General features: G+C 35.7%; 1 protein-coding gene across 2 annotated transcripts in view; it reads right to left on the bottom strand.

Moving 5' to 3' along the window:
* Positions 1-1,231: 1,231 nt before the first annotated feature.
* trim33 (tripartite motif containing 33) overlaps positions 1,232-25,832 on the bottom strand; it is a 45,137-nt gene continuing 20,536 nt past the window's right edge. The window contains exons 4-20 of one of the 2 annotated variants that reach the window (XM_007228907.4): positions 23,785-23,917; positions 23,162-23,278; positions 21,813-21,927; positions 20,224-20,370; positions 17,396-17,513; positions 16,496-16,800; positions 14,800-14,976; positions 12,132-12,341; positions 11,906-12,044; positions 10,995-11,058; positions 10,568-10,718; positions 9,337-9,740; positions 9,112-9,235; positions 8,411-8,485; positions 7,338-7,490; positions 2,165-2,215; positions 1,232-1,974 (exon numbers count right to left, since the gene is read on the bottom strand). In XM_007228907.4, coding sequence (XP_007228969.3) covers positions 1,759-1,974; positions 2,165-2,215; positions 7,338-7,490; positions 8,411-8,485; positions 9,112-9,235; positions 9,337-9,740; positions 10,568-10,718; positions 10,995-11,058; positions 11,906-12,044; positions 12,132-12,341; positions 14,800-14,976; positions 16,496-16,800; positions 17,396-17,513; positions 20,224-20,370; positions 21,813-21,927; positions 23,162-23,278; positions 23,785-23,917 — 2,699 coding nt within the window. In that variant the 3' untranslated portion in view covers positions 1,232-1,758. The remainder of the gene's footprint in view (positions 1,975-2,164; positions 2,216-7,337; positions 7,491-8,410; positions 8,486-9,111; positions 9,236-9,336; positions 9,741-10,567; positions 10,719-10,994; positions 11,059-11,905; positions 12,045-12,131; positions 12,342-14,799; positions 14,977-16,495; positions 16,801-17,395; positions 17,514-20,223; positions 20,371-21,812; positions 21,928-23,161; positions 23,279-23,784; positions 23,918-25,832) is intronic. The other variant, XM_015603147.3, reaches the window with a different exon arrangement.

The raw sequence follows: 25,832 nt of genomic DNA, 5'->3' as shown, positions 1-25,832 counted from the left end.
GTGAAGTTTCCACCAATCAGTGATGGTTTGGAGAGACATGTGATTTCACATGATGTGGTTTCACATTTCGAACTGTTTTACTTAAATAAAGCAACTTTTCTACGATATTGCAATTTTTTGAGAAGGCTTAGAACTGAACACGGCCAAAGTTTTAAAACTGTTGAGTCCTGTGTGACTCTACCACAACATTTCTAGAACAATGATATTTACACAGCAACATCACCATCCCTTATTTATATGTACCAAACTTGTATTGCTTGTTTGTAGCTGTAGGTCCACTGCATTTCAGTATGTGAGCAATATCTACTATTTATTTTATATTTAATCCTATTTTATTAGCACTATTTCTAATGATCGTGCTCTAGATTAGTGTAGAACTGTTTTTCAATATAATTTCTGTTGTATGCTAAACAAAACACATATACTATAAACATGCAGATAAAGTGTAATGTGTTTTATTTAAGATCATGTTGGTATAAATCTTGTTATACTGCTTGAGATGTTGTATAACATCAGTTGCTCTGTTTTTTTTTGACGGTTTTCTTAGGATTTTGGCAGATTTTAACACATTTTATCCAATAAATATGGATGGTTTTGATTTAAATCTCACTGTAACAATCTGGCAACCCTGGTGTCTCGCCGTCCGCTCTGTTTTTGGTCAGCTGTCTGTTGCTTAGTAGTGAGACTTACAATGCATTCTGGGACACATTCAGCTTGTGTAGTAAGCAGCGATGGATACTATGAATCCTGATGCATTATGGGAGTTTTTAGTGCTCTCAAAAATCATGTTCAAATTCCAGTTTCACTGTACGATTCGGGAGAAAAATGGCCGACATACTCAATTTCGGTCACAGCCCAAGTATTCTAAAAGTATTTCCCAACACATTTTAAACTTTATTCTATAAAATATAACAGGACCCAATGCAGATACTGCATTTCTGAACATTTCTGATTATACACACTGAATACTGTTACAAGTATTTATTTCCATCCCAACCCTGCTTTTATAAAACTCAGAGATGGGAGTTTGAGATTGACACTATTTGAGAAAATACAGAGATGACTGCTTTATTGGAAAAAAATAAAATAAAAATAAAATAATAATAATAATAATAATAATAATAATACGACCACTTCAGTTCATTACCATCGCTCAAACCAGCGACGAAAAGTTTGTTATTTACAGAAGAGCGCAGACAAACTGCAACAAAAGCACGTATACAGGAGCAGGTAAGCCATAACTGTTTATCATACATACAGACAAGGGCATACGGGAGTTTTGAGTTCTTTTATAAAGCATAGTAGTTTCATCACAACAGATTTACAAACATGGTCATAAATGATATATTTTAGAAAAGAAACAGTTGATCAGATGTTTCTTAACCGGTCCAAACAAACGGCATTTTTCTTTTTTTAAATACAGGTTTAGTTTCTTGTCAGTACCGACCGATGAGACGAATACCAGAAACGAAAATCCTCAAAATCCTCCGAATCCTCTGAATCCTTAGAAGAACGGATCTCCCCAGAGGAACAAAAGAGCAAAAAATAATAATCAACAAGTTCTCAGTTCAAGACTTAACAGTTCATATTTTAAAGTTTTGAAGTTCTCGCTTATTTATGTACAGTGACCCTTCATAGTAAGCAGGATGAAGTTATAAACGTGTAACCCGAACAGCGGTGGGTCCAGAACGAGGGGGCGACTGTGAGGAAGACCGAAAACACTTTTTTCTGTAGTCCCTACGTGGCGTAGGATCCCGTTCACTTTATGTGCAGCAGTTTCTCGTCGTTTTTTAACCTCTTGCGCTTGGGCTGAACGAAGTCGTCGTCCGAGTCGTCGTCCACTTCGCCGTCTGCGTCGGAGAGCGAGCGCTTCTCCGCCTCGAGGGGGAAACTCTGATCGGGGTAGATCTCAGCCAGCCTCTCCTCGAAGTACATGCTCACGGCCTTCCCCGCCTCCGCCACCTCGGAGTCCGCCTGCCGGAGAGAGAGAGAGAAGAGAGGGAGCAGAGGAGGGGAGAAAGGAGGGGGGAGAGTGAGAGAGAGAGGAGTGAGAGATGATGAAGAGGAAAGAGAGAATTAGAGCAAGAGGGTTAAAACTCCAAGTGGCTCGGACGCCAACGCAGCAGACCCAACCCTTCATGGGTGTGTGTTACGAACAGCTTACCTGCACATTACTCTGTTTCTCCTCATCATATACCTGGATTATTCGAGACATCTAAAAAAGGGGCGACGACAGCGCAATAAAATAGAAAAAAAAAAAATAATAATAAAAGAAATGAAAACAAAAAGAAAGGGGGAAGAAAGATTTTTTTACCATATATACAGAGAGGTCAAAAACCTCAGCTGTATAACTTGAGGAGCACAAAATGTCCAAGGAGCACAATATTCTGTCAGCTCAAAAAACAAAACAAACAAAAAAAAACAACATTAAAAATGTATGTGCCAAACTAAAGGCATTAAGCAATTATCTTTAAGAATAATATTAAAAAAAAAAAAACTTACATTTTTGCATTTTTAATAATTAAAAAAAAAAATATATATATATATATATATATTGATTTGATTGATTCTCCTCCATCCCCCATAATACAGTACCAGTTCAAAATTTGGAACACACCTTAAATTTAGTGTTTTATTTCCTTATTATTTTAAAACCAATATAAAAGTCTTAAACAACCAGAATATGTTTTATATTTTAGATTTTTGCTTAGATGACAGCTTTTGCACATCTTGGATATATTTTCTCAGTCAGTTTTATGAGGTAGAGTCACCTGAAATTCAGGCTTTCAGTTAACAGCTGTGCTGAACTCATCAAGAGTTAATTATTTGAATTTCTTGTCTCTTAATAAAGTGTTTGAGAGCATCAGTTAAAGTAAAGTAGTGAAGAGGTAGAGTTACAGGTATACAGTGAATAGTGAATATTTGAGTAATGTTCTAATCCAGAATTGCTGTCACAAAGACTATAAAAAAACATGGTGAAACTGGCACTCATCAGGACCACAGCAGAAAGGAAAGACCAAGAGTATATATATATATATATATATATATATATATATATATATATATATATATATATATATATATATATATATATATATATTAAATAAGAAGGTGTGTTCAAACTTTTGACTGGTACTGTATACAATTAAATAATTAAATATATGAATTGAACTAAAGGCCTGAAAAACTGCTTGGTACACAGCAAGTAAAAAATATCTATGGAGAGAATAATAATAATAATAATAATAATAATAATAATAATAAAAACAGGTATATAGTGCTTCTTTGACATCAATTTCATCATATGCATTTCAGTTTCAGTTATATGAAGACATCGGCAATTTTATACTGAAAAGAAAATCACTGTAATATGTTCGTGTGTCACAGAAAGAAAATAATAAGAATAAAAAAACACCCACATCACTATAGATGGGCCCTTTGCCGCACCCAAGTCTGACATCTCATAAGTTTTGACTGAATAAATATGGATTAAAGTCCCAGGGAACACAGTATTAAAAACAGACCCATTCACCAGCATCTGATATCAGATTTATGACGCGGTTATAAACCAACGAACTGCTCGAACAGCTCTACTCCTATAATAAAGGATCCCAATGTAATAATCAACTAAAAAAATCCTAAATAAGTACATGGGTGAATATCAGAATCTATATATATAGAAGTTAAAGAAGTTAATCTTAAGAACAGCTGATGAATTAAGGCCTTGAGTTTGTATGGTGTTAAAATTTAGCATTACAGTAAACATGCAGCAATTTTATGATGGATAACAAAAATACAAATTATAGCAAAAAAAAAAAAAAAAAAACCCTGCATCTCAATTTTATTTATTTATATGGAAAAAAACAACCTAAACTGCTATAGCAAATGTTTTGCTTTACCATTACTTTGAAACCATCTCTTACCATTTGATTTCTTGTCATTTTGTAAAATTATTATTGTTAGTTTGACAAGATTTTTCTTCTCTTTAAGACAGAAGAAACTATTTGAAGGAACTATTCAGATCCTTTAACATTATTTCATATAACTTTATTGGTCTTTTGTCATTTAGAAAAAATGTATGCTAAGATGTTTTATTATTTTGAGATGATTTCCCATTATTTTGAGATTATTTTAAGTAGTTAATGTTATTTTAAAAACTTCTTGTTTTTTCTTCTTCATATTATGATGCTTTATGCTTTTGAAATATATATTTTGTATTTGTCAGTAATGGGCTTCCACAGAAAACTAGGTTCTAATAATCTAATAATGCACTATTCCACCTTAAAGCCACGGTTAAACTAGGCTTCTCTTAGCAAAAGTTTGTGAGCAGAATTACATTTATTTTAAACAAATAAACACAGTGTTTTTTATATTATCTATTTAGCGTACTGTATACAATCTGTTTTTTTTTTTTTCACAAGAGCTAAAATGATTAAACCTAATGTGAATGAGATTACAGTTCCCTGGAGCTTTAATAAAGCAGCAGCACAGATAAAACAACCAGCACAGTGAAACACAGACAGCAGCAATAAGATGTGGTGCAGTTCACTGTGGTCGACGCTGAATAGCAGTCTATTCTATATGGTATTTAACACTTCAAACCCTGACTGGATGTGTGTTTCATAACAGTTACTCTATGAAAATGTATTTGTTTTTTAGTAAAGATGCTGGGAAAGAATGTGAAGAAAGTTTATCATTTACTAGCTTCAAAAACTCAAACCATCAAACTGCATCTTTTGGTGGTTAATAAGAACCATCTAACTTTATGAGTAAAACATACACAAAAAAAGAATTAGAACCAAAAACACAATATGAAATTAATGAATTAATCTGTGTAACCTACTGTAATAAATATAATATACATAATTAATATATAATATATAATAACTGTAATATATATATATATATATAATATATAATAACTGTAATAAATATAATATACATAATTAATATATAATATATAATAACTGTAATATATATATATATATAATATAATATAATAACTGTAATAAATATAATATACATAATTAATATATAATATATAATAACTGTAATATATATATATATATAATATAATATAATAACTGTAATAAATATAATATACATAATTAATATATAATATATAATAACTGTAATATATATATATATATAATATAATATAATAACTGTAATAAATATAATATACATAATTAATATATAATATATAATAACTGTAATAAATATAATATACATAATTAATATATAATATAATATAATAACTGTAATATATATATATATATATAATATAATATAATAACTGTAATATATATATATATATATAATATAATATAATAACTGTAATAAATATAATATATATATAATTAATATATAATACATAATAACTGTAATAAATATAATATATATAATTAATATATAATTAATATATAATATATAATAACTGTAATATATATATATATATATAATATAATATAATAACTGTAATAAATATAATATATATAATTAATATATAATATATAATAACTGTAATATATATATATATATATAATATAATATAATAACTGTAATAAATATAATATACATAATTAATATATAATTAATATATATATATAATAACTGTAATAAATATAATATACATAATTAATATATAATACATAATAACTGTAATAAATATAATATACATAATTAATATATAATTAATATATATATAATAACTGTAATAAATATAATATACATAATTAATATATAATATATAATAACTGTAATAAATATATATATATATATAATATATAATAACTGTAATAAATATAATATAATAAACAGTAAGGGCTGGCTTCCTGGGAAGAATTTAACCCTAGTCCAGACTTTTCTAGATCTCTCTAAATGGAGATTCTCGATTAAAATAAAACTCAGTTCAGGACTGGACTTAATCTCAGCCTGGGGAGCCAGTCTTTACTGACACAACTATTCAAATAAACCGCACATGATATATGGACTTGGATTTTTAATCTTTAGAAATATCTGAAAGGATGCATGGTTTCACACGGTTAAGTGTGTTTTATTGTGGTTCTGAGGGAATCACAGATGGTCCAGATTTTTTATTGAATTTGTTTGCTCCACACGAATAGACAATCTGTATAAAAATATATAAAAAATAAAAAAAGAGCCAAAATGTGGAACATTTGGGAACCCGTGAGGATCACTAAGAAAACACTGAATTTCAGCAGCTTGACTACATGAATCACTGCAGCAGTCTATGTACTATATATAAAAATTTATACAGCTCTGGAAAAAATTTATAATAAGAGACCACTTAAAAATGATGAGTTTCTTTGATTTTGCCAAATTGAAAACCTCTGGAATATAATCAAGAGGAAGACGGATGATCACAAGCCATTAATTGAATTTTTGCACCAGGAGTAAAGCAGCATAAAGTTATCCAAAAGCAGTGTGTAAGACTGGTGGAGGAGAACATGATGCCAAGATGAATAAAAACAGTTTAAAAACCAGGATTATTCCACAAAATATTGCTTTTTGAACTCCTAAAACTTTATGAATATGAATTTGTTTAGCCATTTCTCATTTCCTGCAAATAAATGCTCTAAATGACAAATTTTTGATTTGTAATTTGAGAGAAATGTTGTCCACAGTTTGTAGAATAAAATAATTTTACTAATTTTACTCAAACATTTACCTATAAATAGCAAAATCAGAGAAACTGATTCAGAAACTTGAAGTGGTCTCTGCATCTTGGCATCATGTTCTCTTCCTCCACCAGTCTTACACACTGCTTTTGGATAACTTTATGCTGCTTTACTCCTGGTGCAATAATTTATTAAAGCAGTTCAGCTTGGTTTTTGATTGGTTGGGATCATCCATCTTCTTCTTGATTATATTCCAGAGGTTTTAATTTTTTCAATTCGGTAAAATCAAAGAAACTCATCATTTTAAGTGGTCTTAATGCAAACATCAAGCTAATATTGCTTATTCTAAAATAAAGAAAAAATGTGCACGTGTGAGTTTAAAGGAACAGTGTTAGTTTGAATGCTAAACAGCCAACGTTCACAATACACAGATGACATCTGAATACTCAGAGTGCTGTTTACAGTGCTGTTTATTTCACTTGTTAGTAGAAAAGGTGTGTTATAAAAAGATAAACCAGTGTGGTGCTGCAAACACATGCGGACCACACCGCCTGGTTACCATGCTGCTTCCAAAACCAGAACCAAAAACTATAAAACATACACACACACACACACACACACACACACACACAAGCATGCACCGAGGTCCCTCCTCCCCCCGGCACCCACATCTGCTGTGGACATGCGCTCACTCACCTCGTTGTACTTGGCACAGTTGCTAAAGACCAGACGGACGTCATACACAAACTCTTTGGGAGTCTTGTAGTGCTGTGTGTGCTTCAGCTGCAGCTTCCTCTTCACATAGTTCAAATCCATGGGGTGCTTTATGATCTTATAGTAGTTGGGAACCTGGAGAGAAGATGAAGAGAGGAAGGTTAACAAGTGCAAAATAGAAATTATAGAGGAACTAGGGGTGTGCCATATCGTATTATGCGCAATAACATCATAACAATAACATTTTAAATATCGTGAATAATATACCCTGTAATATGGTGCCATATCACCCACCCCTAATTATCACATCAGTGTACTACTTTTTTACTATTTTTAGCAAAAGAAAAATTAATATCTACTAGAGACAGATTATATCTGTCCAGTATCATTTATTTTACTTTAATCCTGGATATATGGAGATATTTTGGAGTGCATTATTATTAGTATCATGACTTTCTGAATCAAATTGTCTTCTGACAAACTGATAAAATTTAATATCTCAGTTAGGGATGTGCCATATCTTACTGAATACAGTAATAAAAAAAGTCTTTTTCACTTTAAATTGAAAAATAATTTTAAGAAAACATCACTGCAACAATGTTTTTTCATATCGCCAAGAGTATCATTATCGTGAAAATACCATGAAATATTGTGATATTATTTTAAGGCCATATTACCCACCCCTCCTAGAAACAACATAGAATCTAATCCCTTTTCTTCTTTAAAGATATGTTCAAACGTCAAGGCCCAGATCAATGAAAATCACTCAATGTACTCTTCTCAGTGTATATAATGGGTTTTACACTATGTGTATTCATGCACTTATACACTACATTGACAAAAATGTCCCTTAACCTGTTGTGTAATGTACTGGTAAGATTTCTCAGTAAGTTTCTCAGTAATGGAAACCAGTTCTATTAGGCGCTCTACACTCTACTGTTCTTGTGTAGGCTAATTCTAATAGGCAAGATTTTAATCTCAATTTAAAAAAAGTCTTAATTTTGTATGTGGACCCTAAGTGTGGTGAGTGTAGTAATGTTGATGGGAAACCTTACCGAGGAGGAAACTGGCTCCTGAAACTCTACACTCAACTCGTGACAGAACAAATAAAGCAGCAGGCGCTCGCATTTCTGCAAAGGAAATAAAAGAAAATATTACTTTTAATAAACAGAAGCACAACTACCCAAGTTATTGTGAACATCTGAATTTAATTATGCATAGACTTGTGCATCTTAAACCCAAAAATCAGTGTCTTTATTAGAATATGATATAAGCCCAATTGGTACTTTTGGCAATGTGGGGAGTGTGCCAAGTCCTGCTGGAAAATGAAATCTCCAAGCCATCACTGATCATCAGTAAATTTTACATTTCATTTAAAGGAAATCAAGGGAGCAGAGTCTGGAGGAAGAGTGGAGAGACACACAGTCCAAACTGCTCCAGGTCTAGTGTGAAGTTTCCACCAATCAGCGATGGTTTGGATAAAGAGACATGTCTGTCATCTGCTGGTGTTGCAGATTTCATTTTCCAGCAGGACTTGGCACACTGCCCACATTGCCAAATATACCAAAAGAGGAATAATATAATATTCCAATTTTTTTGAGATTTTTGGGGTTTCATTCAACAATAAAATAAATAATAAACATTTAAAATAGATCACTCTGTGTGTTTAATACACCTATATAATATATGATTACTGAATTAAAGTAACTTTTTAAATGATATTCTAATTTTTTTAACAACATGAAAATCTACTCACCCTCTGGTCCTCAGGACTGATGCCTCGATCGCTCTCAGCTTTTGAACTAGGCGGGTCGTCGTCGCAGTTATACTCCAGCTCTGGTTTGGTCAGATTTCTGCAGAACGTGCACATCCAGTCTCCACTGTATTACAGAACAAACGAGAGAAAAGAGAGAGAAATTAACATCAGCTTATTTATATAAAAAAGGTGTTTTTTTTCCCACTTCCATCCCTCATTACTGACCTGGGTAACGAGCGCAGGACGGGGATGTGGCAGGTAATGTGGAAGACTTTAGGGCAGCGATCGCAGCACAGCAGCTCTCCTCCGTTCTGACAGACAGCGCACCAGTCCTCGTTCGGGTCGTCCTCCTTCCCCTGTGTTCCCGGCTGGCTGTTAGCGTTAGCCTGTGAGCCGCCGCTCCTCTGATAGCGATGCACCGCTGACGCCTGCGCGGCGAAGTCCATGCTGCCGTTGGTCAGAGCGGTGCTGCTGTGTGTGCTGAGTTTGTGCATGCTGCTGCAGGACTGGTTCTGCGGCTCCATTTTCACGTTCTCTCCCAGGGTTCTTAACATGTCCTGTACAGATCCGGTGGACACAGAGCCGAGGACAGGGAGAGGAGGGGTCGCATGAACCTCAGGAGTGCTCATCTGGACAGAGGGAGGACAAAAAAAAAGTTATTTAAGAGACAAAAACTTAATTTAAAGGAGCACATAAACTAGAAAAAGTTTTCAAACATTCAAAAGCACTTTACGAACTATAAAACGTCCTTCTGATGATGTATCTTAAAGGTAGGAGGGGTTTTTGACATTGTCTTCAGTTTATTTTTTTCTTCTTTCATTTAGAGTTATCGAATTAAGAATAACATTGACCGATTCAAAATGATCAATTATTATAATTTTACTATTTAAGGGGGTTTGTTTGAGTAAAATGAACATTGTTGTTTTATTCAAAAACTAACTTTTCCAAATTTCAATTGCTTTGAGACCACAAATAATGTAATAATAAACAGCAATTTTTAAGGTTAAAAGTCAATATTTTGTGAAATAACCCTGGTTTTTCAGCTTTCGTGTGTCTTGGCATCATGTTCTCCTCCACCAGTCTTACACACTGCTTTTGGGTGACCTTATGCCGCACCTGGTGCAAAAATTCAAGCAGTTTTGCTTTGTTAGATGGTTTGATTATCGAAATGACAATATATTTATTGGCAATTTGGGGAAAAATATGTCAGCAGTTTATAGAATAAAACAACAAATGTTCATTTTCCTCAGAGAAACTCATCATTTTCACACCACTCTACCCTGCACCTCTTTCCCACCACAATTGGTAGTTGCCAATTTTAGGATGCATGGAAGGAAGTAAGTATGTTAGTCTTAATTCTCCAACCTTTATTCCTGAGGGTCTGATTAATCACAGCTGCTTCTGGGAGATGTATATATAAATATATGTATATATAAATATAGGAGGAGTACAGTACCATGCACGCGCTCCGTCTGCCGTCTTTCCCCCGCTCTGTTTTGACGTTGGCCCCGGAGTATCCGCACTCCTCCTCCACTCCTGGTTCCTGCTTTACCTTCACCTGGTCTACAGCTGCGCCCCCAGTCCCTGACCTACCTGCTGACCCACAGCTGCAACACACACATGCACACCCATTTAACAACCAACAAGGACAAAAACCTGACTTTTGTCTGGGGTGGAGCAAATCGAGCAATTAATTCAAGAAAAACAACATTTCTTCCTATTTTCTGGTGTGACAGTACTTGTATTATTTATTAAAATGTTAATAAAGTAATTCAGAGTGATTTAGTATAAGAATCTATACTCTATAGGTAATAACTTCATCAGAATTCATCACATTTGATCCAATAATTATGCAGAATTAAAAAAAAAAAAAATCAATTTACCTGCCACGACTGCCAGTGCTTGAGGAGCTGGACGGTCGAGCTGGAGTCAATGAGTTTGACAACCCTGAAAAAAATTAAAATAAAATAAAAAGTAGTCAAAAACACAAGATTTAGAGACAAGACATATGATTACCATATATACAAAACCATGCTTATTTTATGTACCGTATTTTAGAGCTGTAAGGCACACCTAAAATCCTTCAATTTTTACAAAAATAATCAGGGCTCCTTATGTATGAATTCTACCAGTCACGTATTAAGGAGCTATATTGAAGTACAGAGTTTCAGTGAAGTTTCTCCAGCAGCAAGGCTGGAGCAGTATTAGCATTAGCATTTTCCATACCTTAGCCACGCTAGGTGCTAGCTCTTTTGCTGTTCTGAGGTGAGTATTATCGGCCTGTAGCCTGCTGCTAACCCCGGCTAGCACTGCTGGAGCAGCATTAACATTAGTATTAATGGAAATCTGGAACTCTAAGCTTGTTGTAAATAAAAAGAAGTGCTTTTCTCACCCAAATAAACAGTTCTCAAGAGAGAAATCAGTGTAGATTAACAGCCAGAGCTCGTGTGCTTTTTTAAAATTACAGTTTACTTAGCTTAGCTTTACAAGTCTCATCACCCAACCGCGAGATCTGCTGAATTAGAAGGAAAACATGCCCTCACCCCTGTTCCTTACTAGTGTCTCATAATGTGCCTTTTAACTTGCGCTCCTTATGACATGAAAATATCATATTATTATGCTATTATAAAAAAAGACGTTTTTTGATAGTACGCCTTATAGTGTGAAAAATACGGTAGCTAAATTTATACAATTTAGAACATTTGAAGTTCTACAATTTCGAATTAGTGTATGGCCAATTTATGAACATTAAAAATACTGAAGAAAGAACATTTTTCTCCTTATCTGACAGTACCTGACGAGCCTGGAGAGTGTGTGGAGGGAGCCGGTGACGCGTTAAGGTTATTGACGGGTGCCAGGTTTGGCTGCTGAGTGCTAGCGGAGATGTATCGGGTTAGGAGGTTGTCCAACGTGCTGGAACCTGCATCTTCCAACTGAGAAACACGAGGAGATCAGTTTTAGGTATTCAGAAAACTAAAGCAAGCAAACAAATAAATAAACAAGCTGCAGCATGAGTGTACCTGGATGGGGGGAATGTCAGGCAGGCAGGGCAGGTTCTCAGGGTTGGTGACTGAGGGAATGAGCTCTATGGGTCCCACCACAGGGCTGGTAGGACCCCGGTGGCCGTGAGCGCTGGCCATGCTGGCGCTGGTGGGGCTGGTGGGGTTGGCAGCGCTGACGTTGTGAAGCGATGCCACGGGGAATGGGCCCGCGTGACCGGGGTTGGAATGCTACAGAGGAAAGAAAACAGGGTTCATTGTAAAGGGAGGCTGACTGTGGAGGAGGGATTTCATTGGTAAGAACCTGCTGAGATGATATGCATCATGAGACAAGGATTACAGGGATTCAATATATTGCAATATGTAGGGAAACTGAAAGAAGGGTAATATACAGCGATTTGCTTCAATTTAAGGTTTGGGACCACTGTCACAAGTCATTATGTATGAAAATAGACCTTTTATATATAGTGCGCCTTTTAATTAAGTGAACTTTATAATGCGTAGTCCTGTCACAATAATTACATCAATTTATTGTACAATAAATTAGCATGAACTCAATTATATTTGATAATCGTGATACGTCTGTTGTGTTTATTCGTATGTTTGTTCACATATATAACAGTGAACAGTATTTTAATAATGCATAATGTATAAACATAATGCATAAAATCTGCAAAATAAAAATACTTCTAATTAGGCCTGTCACGATGATTACGTTAACGACTTATCATATGGAAAATTAGGTTAATTAATCAATTTTGTTGACCTATATATTGCCCACTGTACTCATGTGTGTATTTTAGCACAGACACTACCATGTGTTAAAATAATAAAAAATTCCCCCAAATCAACAGTGCGAAATTAAAATGACTATAATCTGGTGCTCCTTATGTGTGAATTTTACCAGTCACGTATTAAGGAGCAGTAAAGCCAGAGTAGAGTTATACAGAAGTTTCAGTTTAGTTCTTCAGCCCCAAGACTGGAGCAGTATTAGCATTAGCCGCTAACTGAAGCGTTAGCTCTTTCGCTGATCAGAGGAGAGTATAATGGACTGTAGTCTGCGTGTTTACAGTTACAAAACAGGCTAACTGGGATGAACCGCTAGCTGATATCATCCTGGGACACTTACTGGAACACTCAGGGTTCCTCAGTGTAGCGCTGTCTGGCGGCTAACGGTTAGCCCCCTATGCTAATGCTGCTGCACCTAGCCTTAGTGAAAATCTGAAGTATTGAGCCTTATAATCCGGTACTTTGATGGGTAAGCAGACTACAAGCACATGTTTTACTGCTGCTGTAGTCTTTCACACAGTTTAATTAAGAGATACATAGACATCTCTAACAACTTTCAGTACTTCCGAATAGTAACAAATACTTATAAGCAAACTATTCAATAAAAAAAACTATACCATGTATTTAAGAATTAATACATTATTGCATATGAAATTATTGCAATACTTTGGCATAATATTTGACAAATGTTTCCTTAAGCTCATATATTCTTGAACTTGACACATGGTAGACAATAATACCCTCGTTTTGAGAAGCATGTCTGAATATTAGATCAATATCTCAGGGGTTTCCAAAACCCAAACCTCAGGGTCCACCAGATGGTCCACATTCTGATACTAGGATGCCTTTTCTCAACCCAGCCCCTCAGGGTCTACCAGATGGTCCACATTTGTGCTCTGTCCAAGCTACCAACATGCCTCAGCTATGCCATATAGAACACTGAACCCCAGCCAGACGTTTACTGGGAGCCAAATTAAAGACAAATGTGCACTAGACCATTATAAAGGCAGTGCTGTAAACCTGCCATATTTAAAATACCACAGCACTGAAGTCGGTTTTTCACCTTCTGGACACATCTGACTTGATTCTGAAGCAGATAAACCTAAATCAAAATTTTGATTAGCTAAAATTAAGTACAAAACAAAAAACTCAAAAATGAAATTGCAATATATTTCTTAATTTTAGTCAATAAAAAAACCCTCTGAAAAATGAACCTACAGATTCTGAAAATACTATATATTAAAATAGCATCACAGCGCTAACACTCGGAGGAAAGCGCAGCGACTCGGTTCTGATACATCAGCTCACAGACGCAGCCTTGTGCTGATCCACATCACCCTAGAAGTGATGAGGGGAAAGAAGAGCGACATCTACTGTACTGTACCCACCCAGAGAGAGAGCAAGGCCAATAAATGTGCCTTCTAGGGGCTCTGGCAGCTGATGGCAAGCTGCATGAACATGATTCGAACCAGCGATCTCCCAATCATTCATTATTACAGTTGGGAAATATGACGAAAGTTTATTCTATAGAATTATGGTGATATATTTTCTTATATATTCTTATAGACTACATACTTAAAGCATATAAAGGATATTATTACTGCTTAAAGAACAGTGATCTATCTGTACATTTCATTACAAAGAACCTAATTAGTCCGGGAAATGCTCTTTTTTGTGTCAAAAGTCTTTTGCTGCTTAAAAAAAAAAATCACATATCTACCAGATTCCAGATTTATATACCATTTATGTCCAATAATTCTTAGACACATTACATTATTACTCCTGTATCACAATATATATTATATATATATATCGCAAAACCACAAAAAAATAAAAAGTATTACAGGCAGTGTGTGAGATAAGAGAAGCGGAAAATACACTGAAATACACATAAGCTGACCCGTCTCTGGAGCTGCGGCTGCATCATGGGATATGGTTGGCCGTTGAGACGCGGCTGGGCCACGGGCATGCGACCCTGGGAGGCGGTCATGCGCAGGTGGTGGGGAGGGGGGTACATGTGGGAGGAACCGTTGACCCCCTCCCTCTGCATTGCCTGCATGCTAATGAGTCTAGGAGGCTGAAAAACAGAGATTACCCCAATTAGAAACAAAAACAAACAAACACAGAGCTAAATAAGGGTCTAAAAATAGTTTAAAACTTTTCGTCTCTGCAGTAAATTTGTTTTGATACTCAAAACCCTGTGCCACTTCAAAATGAAAATAATTGCTTATCTAAAAGTATAACTAAGAATAAGTATAACATTATTCTGAATGCAATTCCTTAATCACTCTTTACTTTGTTGCTGTACTTTTATAGCTCATCACTATAAGGCTGAGCACTCTTGAGAGGGCTATCCAGTTAATTTATGCTAATATTAAAAAGGCTGTGTTTACAGCCCTGTGCCTGATCAGTAGTTCCATCTAGTGGCTGAACAAGGAACTCCAGCTTCCTGTGACCAAGGAGCCACTACAGTGATGCTCACACAGAGCTGCTGTAATCCTTATCTCACAAATATATGATGATATGATTGGCATGCATGATCAGCTGAATTGTGTGATCCTGTCAGGTTTGCCTCAACAATTCTCTGAAATGCAAAAATGGATTTTCTTTTTTTTTTTGTAGTGGGAAAAAAGTGCAAGTGATTGTTGAACGTGACTTGTGGCACGGCTAGAAAAGCTGAGCTGGCTTCAACTTTATGCAAATCACATGCGGCAGCTGTGCCAATCTGGCCAATCAGGCAAAAGCAGCATTCTGCTGCCTGTGCACAGCCAGTATATATGCCTACATTGTGCCATCTGCAGGATATGGCTGTGAGCCCAGAAAGCATGGGAACGCTTCCAGCACATACAGAGCATGGTAGCTGCCACAGCCCTCATCTTTATTTTGTGCATGGTGTAGCTGATTTAGAGCGTTCAGTATCCAAACTTATAAAACAATTTAAATTTTGAGCATAATCTGGATAAATACTTACTGCTGTCATTTTACAGAAACATTTAATTCAAAATGGCATTTTGATATATTTACTGTGCTCAAACCAAATGCATGTATGACTGAATATAAGGATTTTTCGATACTTTCTCTATTTTGCAGCATCCTATCCTGCGTGATCCTAAGATTCACTTCTCTGTTCCAGAGTTATTCCTTATGTTTGTTTCATTTCCTCTTTTAAAAGAACAGGACACCCAAAAAATTAGACTACCTCAACCTTTTGGTCACGTTTTGAAAGGTTAAGCAGAAATAAGAAGATGATTACATCAGGCATGGATTGTTTTAGAACGTTCTGTTCCCTCCCAGAAAGGGGTATAAAGATGGGAATAAAGATAAAGATGGGAAAGGACTAATACGAGGTAAACGCATGGCCTCCATCCACATGGCTGGGCACGTGCTTGTAAACACACGTGCGCAGCTCAGTCGAGTACAGTTTTGCAGTGCAGATATTTCCAGTTACAGCTGAATTCATGCTTTTAATCCCAGTAAAAAAACGCTCTTATTTACCTTTTTAAAAAATACTTAAATGCCTGATTAAAGGGCCGATTACTGTTGTTGTTAGAACAGACTCTAAAAACAGTCAGGGTAAAATGTCGAGCCCTCCTCACCTGTTGCTGCATTATCTGAGGTGGTCCCCCCTGTCTGGGATGCTGAGACATTTGTGAGGCAATGCGCATCTGCTGCTGGATCTGCTGCTGATGCTGCTGCTGCTGATGCTGCTGCTGCTGCTGCTGCTGCTGATGCTGATGCTTCTGAGCGAAAGCGACCTGCTGCATGTGCTGCAGTCGGAGCTGAGCCAGGTTAATCTGTCCAGGGTGCTTTCCTGGGTTGTTGTGTCCAGGTGAGATCTGCTGCCCCATCATGTTCGGAGGGTGGGGGGCTGGTGGAGGCACCTTTTCAATTACCAGGTTACCTGAAAAGAAAAAATATATATATTTCTATATATAGTGCAGGGGTTGGCCAATTCTGGTCCTGGAAGCTTTCTCCTTATGCAAAGATTGGGAGGTCTGTTAATGGGAAGGAAAATCCCAAAACTTTGCAAATACTAGAGATGCTGTGAAAGTAAAGCTTTTGGCTGAAGGCAGAATACTGAACAAAGGTTTTCATTTATTTTGCCACTTTTTCCCACCAATACATAAATTAAAAACGCAATGTTTTTCCGAGATGGATTATTTGCAAAGTCTGCAGTTTTTTTGCCTTGGAATCAGTATCACATTACTGCTGCTGAAAAATATCATAGCAGAAACACTGCAATATGACCTAAAATAACTAGTCATTATTCAGTATTAATATAATTACATTTATACCATCAGTTGCAGAGTATTCAGTGCTTTCATATAAAATATGCACGCATACAGACATGGTTCTTTGAGCAATGCCATAGAAAAACATGTAAGAACTGTAAGAAAAATGTGTAGAGTTAGGAACTCTTTAATAATCATAATTCTTTATAGAAACAAAGTTGGTCTGACTATGGCATTGTTCTTAAACCTCTTTCCACCTCTTACCGAGGTTGACGACATTCTTGGCCCAGAAGGTGGGGTCGCAGAAGAATCGGACCGCTCCGTTGGCCTGAGGTACCGGGTCAAGGGGAACCTTTAGGATGTGACGCAGCTGGTATGTGATCTGCAGGAGGAAGACGAAGAAATTCCCACAGTTAGTATGTTAAGTGCTTTTTATAGGCAGTTAGCATAAGCTAATTAACTACAGTGATTGCGGCTCAGCTCTATGGATTGTCACACACAATTAGAAAATGAGAACAGAACTTTATCTGAGGAGCTCCTGCTGCTGTTTCTCACTGTATAAGTGTTTTATCAGCAATTATTCACTCTGAAAATAGAGGAATTGAATTGCGTGTACAGAATCACATTCAGCACAAGTGATAAAACTCAAAATAAAACTACGAGGTGCAAATAATAAACCTTAAGAGCAGTAACTACAACCCTTCTAAATATATTAATACTGTAGCATCGAGGATCATTTTAATGCACACTGAACTGAATTATTTGTTAACTGGAGAAAGTAATTTTAATTTTAAAATTTTAATACTGAAAAGCCTCTAATGGCTTCAAGAATAACAGTGTAATTTGATATTAAACTTGTCTTACTTGTGCAATAGAGCTTTTGAGAACTATTTCTTTAAATATTTACAGTTTGAGTATTAAGAACCATTTGTAGGGCTTATGGAACTATTTAAAAAAGTTAGTTTTGTAAAGGGAGCAGCCTACAGAGCATCTATGAGCTACACATGCACAACTACTTAATGCCTGTATCAGTAATGGATGCAGCGTGAAGTAAAGAATTTTAGCTTCCTCATTAAAATAAGTGTTTTAGTACTTTTGTACATATAGTATAGTGCACTTTCAGGAAACCAATACAGAGCTGTGTCTAAACTAAAATGCGCACAGGCAATGCACCAGCATGCATGCACCAGCATGCACTCAATAACCCGATCATAACTGGATTACTGCAGTGATCTGATTACTCTGGGTCACGTGAACAGCATGCTTCGATTTCTTAGATAAGATTAAGGCAAAGAAACCAGATTAAGGAATCCGATGAGGAGAGCAAGATTTTAGATCAGTAATCGAATTTCTCAGGGCATTTATACTTCTAACCTGATTTGATTTGGTTTTCTCAGAGTCTGCATGAACACGAGAATAATCAGATAATAATAATAGAGCACAGAGCTAGAAAAGGGCAGCACTGTGTTATTAGAAACCATAAAAATAGGTTATAATCTATATTGGTTTGTTAAATTATAATAATAAAAATATTAACAAAAAGCTGCAGCAGGAACTTTGAAGTATATAAAATATTCTTGCAATATTTACAGCTCCTTGCAAATTACTGGCAAAAAAGTGGTGGAACAATTTATAGATATAAAAAAAATCATATTTTTTAGAGAGTGTCATATCAATATCAATATGTGATGTCAAATATTAATATTTTCATTAAAACATAGGTGCTCTAAACTAGGGGTGGGCAATATTATATTGTATACAATATATCGTGACACAGAAATATCATGATATTAAAAATCCATATCGTGATAATAGAATAGGGCTGTTCTGTCTTAAAAGTAGTCTATTATTTACTGTGAAGCTTTAGGTGTATTTATTGTATAATTGTTTTAGTTTGCAGTTTATATGCATGCACTAAATATTGTGCAATATTATTTGCTGCATTATATTATTTTATGCTATATTATTTATTTTGCCATATTATGATTATTCTGTTATACTATTATACTATATTCCTGAAATTAATTAATTATTTTTCTGTTTTCCTATATCGCCAAGTATATCGTTATCACAAAAATACCCTGAAATATCGTGATATTATTTTAGAGCCATATCGCCCAGCTCTACTCTAAACTCCCTAAGACTTACCCTCTAATTTTAGGGCTACAGAGATTTTTCAGAGGCACACACAAAACAGAGGGTGAAGAATCAGTGGCAAGATGGCAGCACCAAAGAAGTGACCACAGAAACCCCAAAATGCATGTACTTTCTTTAAGTTGAAAATAATTAATAATAAAATAATTAATGTATTACCATAGTTTAATGTGTAGTTTCAATTATATTACCATTTTCTTCAATTTTCAACAACCATAAAAACTTAAACGCTAGTAGTTCATCTCAGAAGGAGTTTCAGTCAAGTTTCTCCAGCACTAAGGCTGGAGCAACATAAGGATTAGCAGCTAATTGCAGTGCTAACTATTTTGCTGTTTAGAGAAGAGTATTTTTGGAATTTAGTCTGCATGTTTACCGTGATAGTGCCGCGCTGTTAAAAATCTAAGCTTACTGTAAATAAACAGAAGTGCTTTACTCACCCAAATAAACATATTTCAGGAGAGAAATCTGTGTAGATTAACATTGAGCACTCGTTTTACTTTGAAATAAATCGTTTTCTTAGAATTACAGTTTTGCTTACTTAGCTGCCTTATAATCTGGTGTGCCTTATGTATGAAAATAGACCAGAAAATAGGCTTTCATTAATAGTGCACCTTATAATACAGCACGCCTTACAGTCCTTAAAATACGGTACATCCTTGTAAAACGATCAAAATCAATGCAACCAAATGAAAAAGCAGTAAAAAATTGATGTTAAAGCAACAGTCTGAGGCTCAGACTCTAAACACAGCCTCACTGATCTGAATCTGAAGCCTGCAGTCAAAACACAGCCGTACACAGGGTGGGTCACTGTTACACTCCGGTCTAACCCAGAACTAAAAACGGACTTTGTAAGGAGTAATTTAAGGCGGGGGATTAACGCCGGGCAGTAGCTGCAGTCCGGCTGCTTCAGGGTGGAGCTGAGTGTTGGGGAGTCTCACCAGTCTCTTGCTGTAGAGCAGGGCGGTGCTGCTGCCGTTACTGATGGCCCAGTGTGTGAAGCGCAGGACGTGCAGGATCTGCTGCGCCATCAAGTTAATGTCCCGCTGCTGGCTGTACAGCTTCATGGTGCGCTCCTTCGTCACGCTCTGCAACAGGGGAAGAACAGCAGGTTTAACAAGAAGGGAAGACAGACAACAGTGATGGAAAGAGACACGGACATAAAGGGGACGTTAAAAAAAGTTTTATTTCAGAAAGTTTCAAATCAAGCACCTCAAAAAGCCCAGGTTTAACGAACTAAATAAAATATTTATTTCTGCGCAATAGGCCAGTCACGATAAATATATTATCTACTTATTATCATAATATAATATATTTGCACAACCTCAATTATTTTATTTATTGAAAAATGGCCATAAATGGAATGAGCAGGTGTGCCAACAAAAAATAAACTCTGCTTTTGTTTGATATGATTTTATTTTATTTTTTACAAAATAAATGAATATCAGTGGCATAAAATGGCCTCAAAATGATCCTAACATAATTTATTGCAATTATTTATTAATGAGTTATTGTGATAGATCTACCTTACATTTTTTCTGACCTACGTTGTATATTTATTAAATTTACTTTTATTTTCAGCATTTAGCTGCACATAACACTGCACAGAAGCTTCCACACACAAATCTAATTTTAGATGTTTAAATGTTTGTTCTTCCCCCCTTTGTTTCAGCTTCCTTTCTGTTGTGGGTCACTTTTCTACACCTCCCAAGATTTAGCCTCAGAAAGTAGATTAATTCCTATTTTTAATCTTTATCCAAGTAATTCCTGAAATATTCAATGTGTTAAGTCTGGACTTCAATATAAAAGTAATTAAAAAGTTTTAGGTAATGAGGGGGAGTGAGTTTAGCTGGTTTGTCTATATAAAGTGCTGGCGCCCAAAGTGTAATTACGGTGCGCGGCAGTGGACAAACAGCTATTTTATAAAACGAGAGGAGACGAAACTCAGAGATGCGCGTCTGGACGGGACTAAAATTACCGGAGGAGCACAGAGTTCAGAGAAAAACAGTAGATAATTCAGCCTGTAATTTTTAATCTCAGAGGACGTCTGAGAAAAACATGTATATGATCGTTCCGGACGGGAATAAAATCATAGAGGATAAACCCCCTCCATAAAAGAGAGAAAATGACCCCAGAAACCCCTGAGAAACTAATCCCGTCCAGATAGGGCTAAAGAACCCTTTTAATCTCCTTCAATACAAATCAATGTTTTTTTATTTTTTATTTATTTTTTTTTAATTACAGTTTTGTTTGCTTAGCTTTACTTAACTTGGTAACCCTACACCACCACCTAGCTGTGAGACCTGCTGAATTAGAAGGGAAACATGGCAACACCCCTGTTCCTTACTAGTGTTGCATAATGCACCTTATAGTGCGAAAAATATTTTAAAGTGCTAGTTTCACCAATAGAAGAGGTGAAGTCCCATTTATCCCAATATTTTATAAAATGGTCCAACATAAATATATTTTTAATTGCATTAATTTCATAAACAGACTACACCTCATTTCTAAAACACTTTCTCGAACATACCTCCAGCTGCTGAAGCAGAGACTTGCCCTTCTTGTTGATTTCATTGATAAGTGTAAATACTGCAATCTTAATCTCGTGCTCAACCTTCTTGTGCGTATCTGTTGCTTCTTTCAGTCTGCCGTGAGAAAAAGAGAGAAATGGAGAGAGAGAATAAGGTAAATCAAAGGCCTTTACCTCCCATTAAAGATGCAATAAAATCAACCAAGATACAGACAGACAAACATGTCTAACAAAGCAGTGTTTTCCTAGTAAAGCGCCCCCCGTCACACGACTCGTCACGAGCCGCACGCTTAATAATGAGTTAATGATCTCAAACCGCCGAGGTTACAGCAGGGTAACGGTGCAGCGCTTCAGCCCTGCAGAACTACAGTCAGTCAGTCAGTCACACACCTGTGATTTAAACACCTCAGCTGGGGGAATGTGAGCGATGAGGATGTGTGTTTATACAGGATGCTGAAGAGCGTTTAGACTAGACGAGAGCTTTGTTGTTTGGAGGATGTGCAGTTTAGATAGGAAGCACAGATAGTTATAAATATAAAAAAAGCCTTTATAATGTGGATAACTAGGAAAAATATGTATACATTTTTTGCACTAAAAGGTGTACAAAATTGTAATTCTTTAAAATAATTAGTTTTTTTTGTTTTAAGTCAAACGAGTGCTGGACGTTAATCTACACAGATATCTCTTTTCATATTGGGTGAGTAAAGCGCTTCCGTTTATCTACAGTAAGCTTAGATTTCTAATATTTTCAACAGCGCGATTAGCAGCAGCGCTAGCCACTGTTAGCAGCACTTAGCACTAGTCAATGCTGCCCAACAGTGTTCTGACAAGCCAGGGTGATATTAGCTAGTGGTTCATCTTATGTAGCTTGTTTTAACATGGTAAACATGCAGATTACAGTCTGATATACTCACTTCTAAACAGCGAAAGAGCTAGCAAATTTTAAATAGATTAAAATATGCATCTTATAGTGTGAAACATACAGTAAATTCCAGTTTTGCACCTCACGCACAAAGTCAAGGGGTGCAAGGGGAGTGCTTTCTGAAAGAGGATGTGGACGCAGTTTATTTTTAAGAGACAGCAACACAAAAACTTATTCCAAGCGGAGAAAAATATATTGGAGAAATAATATCCACAAAGAAAAATGATCCTTTTAAAGCAGGATTATGGTAGAGCTGGTATATTTTTGCTCCTGGGGTCCCATAATACCAGGATTCGAACCGGCGGTCTCCCAATTCTAGTTCCAGCGCTGAACCACTCTGTGCCGCAGATTCAGTTATTATGCAATTTTATATTATCATATATAACAAAAGGTCAGTAACAGAAATTTAATTTGGTAGCAGTCTTACCTGTTTTGCACCTGAGCTGCAGAAAACTGCACAAAATTTTTCTTCTCCTGCAGTTTTGCCATAAATGTCTCAATGATTCCTTTCTGATTTTGAAAGGCTTCTTCCAAGAACTGGTACCTGTTAAAGAGGGAGGAAAATGAATAAATGAATACATAAATAAATACATAAATACATAAGTAAATACATAAATAAATACATAAATAAATACATACATAAATAAATACATAAATACACACACAAAAATAAAGAGGGAAATATTTTTTTTGATTTTATATATTTCTATTTCTTTGACCCATATACTTTCATAAATATATATATATATATATATATATATATGTGTGCATTTGACAATGAATCTCAATAATGAAACTGTGGCATTATCCCAACAGTACACAAGAGGGAGTGCGTGCTACACCGGGAGTACTGTGAGTACTGGTGTGCTGATCTTAACTGCAGCCCACCAGTGCTAATATCTCACATATATCTCAGCATATCTCACATATATCTTAGCACATCTCACAGTCCAGCACTCCTCCTCCTCCTCATGTATTATTGATGGACTGATCGAGGGCTAATAATAGCCGTTATGAAGAGGAGCAGCAGTGCTGCAGGCGGAGGCTCACCTGTGCTCTTTGTGCTCCAGCAGCTGACAGTCTCTGCAGGTCAGTTTATCGCAGGTCTCGCAGAACAGCTTCAGGGCTTCCTGTTTGTGGACCGGGCAGAACACGGTCCTCTGTCCTGAAGAACCCACAGAATCTGCAGAAACACAGAAATCACAGCTCAAACAGGGTCCGGTTAGATCACCTGAAATATGATGCAGCTGCAGCTGTAGCGTTTAGGCCTGTCACGATAATCGCAATATCGATTTATTGTACAATAAATGAACATAAACCTCAATCCTGTTTGATAATCATGATATTTTTCGTTTATTGTGTTTATTTGTATATGTTTGTTCACATATATAACATTGAACAGTATTTTAGCCAGTCATGCTTCAATAACTGTGACTCCATAATATACACACAGCTTTATAATTCCCAAACTAATTATAATAAATTATTATTTAAATTTTAGCTGTCTTTAGAAAGTGTATAATTACTTTTTTATGCTATTCTGTTATCATTATGTCAGTAGCATTTAATGGTCTTAAAATGACTAAATGATCGTGTATCGCAATAATTTCTGGGACAATATATCGTCCACAAAAAATGTCTTATCGTGACAGGCCTAGTAGCATCATTTTATAGGTAGCTGGTGAGGTGAAATTACCTTAATTATAGTTTAATGTATTTTCATTATGCACAAATCAGGGATGAACAATTCAATATTAACATACATCACCATTATTAAAATGTTTCCTATTGTGATAAATGACTTTTAAACACATTCTGTATTTTTTCACATACATTATTCTTTTTAGAGCATCTGATACTGACTGCCATTAATTACATGAATGGGCCAATTCATTTTTTTAGACGCTTAGAAGCACAGATATCAATTATTTATTCAATTATTTAATGTAATATTTATTTAATTATTATGACCAAAATGAAGAAAGTGCTATACACACACACACACATATATATATATATATATATATTATTTTGCTCATACCATCCAGTGCTATGTAGGGGTGTACCAAATCACATCAAAATCAATATTATCGCAATAAAAAAAAAAGATTTTTTTTTTTTTAGCATTTTTTTTTAGCATTTTATATTGTATAGGTGTGCAATATGGCCCTAAAATAATATCACGATATTTCATGGTATTTCACGATAACGATACTCTTGGTGATACACTGCTTTAACATAATAAAAATGTAATTTTATTACTGCATACGATATGATATGGCACACCCCTAACTACGATACTAAAAAAAATCGATAATTTAATCAGATGCACTCCAAATATCTCCATATATCCAGGATTCAAGTAAAATAAAATGATACTGGACAGATATAATCTGTCTCTAGTAGATATATAATAGAAAATGAGAACATTTCTTTCATATGGCAAAGCCCTTATCTATACTAACTCATCAAACTCACATGAACTCAAAAGCTTTAAATGAAAACACCACAGCACACAGCATTCACAACCTCTCTCACTCTTTCATCTCTCTCTCTTTTTCTCTCCCAAAGAGCCGTATGTTTTAACCACCCCTCCACCACCCAGCCAGTCCCGAGCGAAGAGAGGGAGACCGTAGGCGAGTTAGCAGTAATGAAAACAGCATGGGCAGAGAAACGGACCCGCTCCAAACTCCTGCCTGCCTGTTGCCATAGAAACTGCGTTAGGATCTCCAGCCTCTAAAACTGGAGCCAGAGCGACCACAGACGGAGATGCCTGCGCACGCCAACTTCCCGTCAAATCATGCGTTCAACTGCAGAAAAAAACGAGCGCGCTAATAATACGCGTTTATTTTAAAATCGATTTTAAATCCAGTGAGCAGAAAGACTCTCCGGAGGATGCATTATCTCATTATCTCATTATCTCATTATCTCAGCTTCAGACGAGCTTCATGTATGACATTCCACCACTGTGTGCTCAAGACCTGGCAACCACTGTTCCAGCTGAAAAACTGCAAAATCATACAAACAAACTACAAATAATCCTCATTTTTTTTAGTTTAGTTTGAGGTCATACCGTCGTACTGCGCCTCCCGCCCGGA

The sequence above is a fragment of the Astyanax mexicanus genome, chromosome 12 (assembly GCF_023375975.1).
Source record: "Astyanax mexicanus isolate ESR-SI-001 chromosome 12, AstMex3_surface, whole genome shotgun sequence".
NCBI classification, from domain to species: domain Eukaryota; kingdom Metazoa; phylum Chordata; class Actinopteri; order Characiformes; family Acestrorhamphidae; genus Astyanax; species Astyanax mexicanus.
This window is presented reverse-complemented; position numbering and strand designations above follow the sequence as displayed.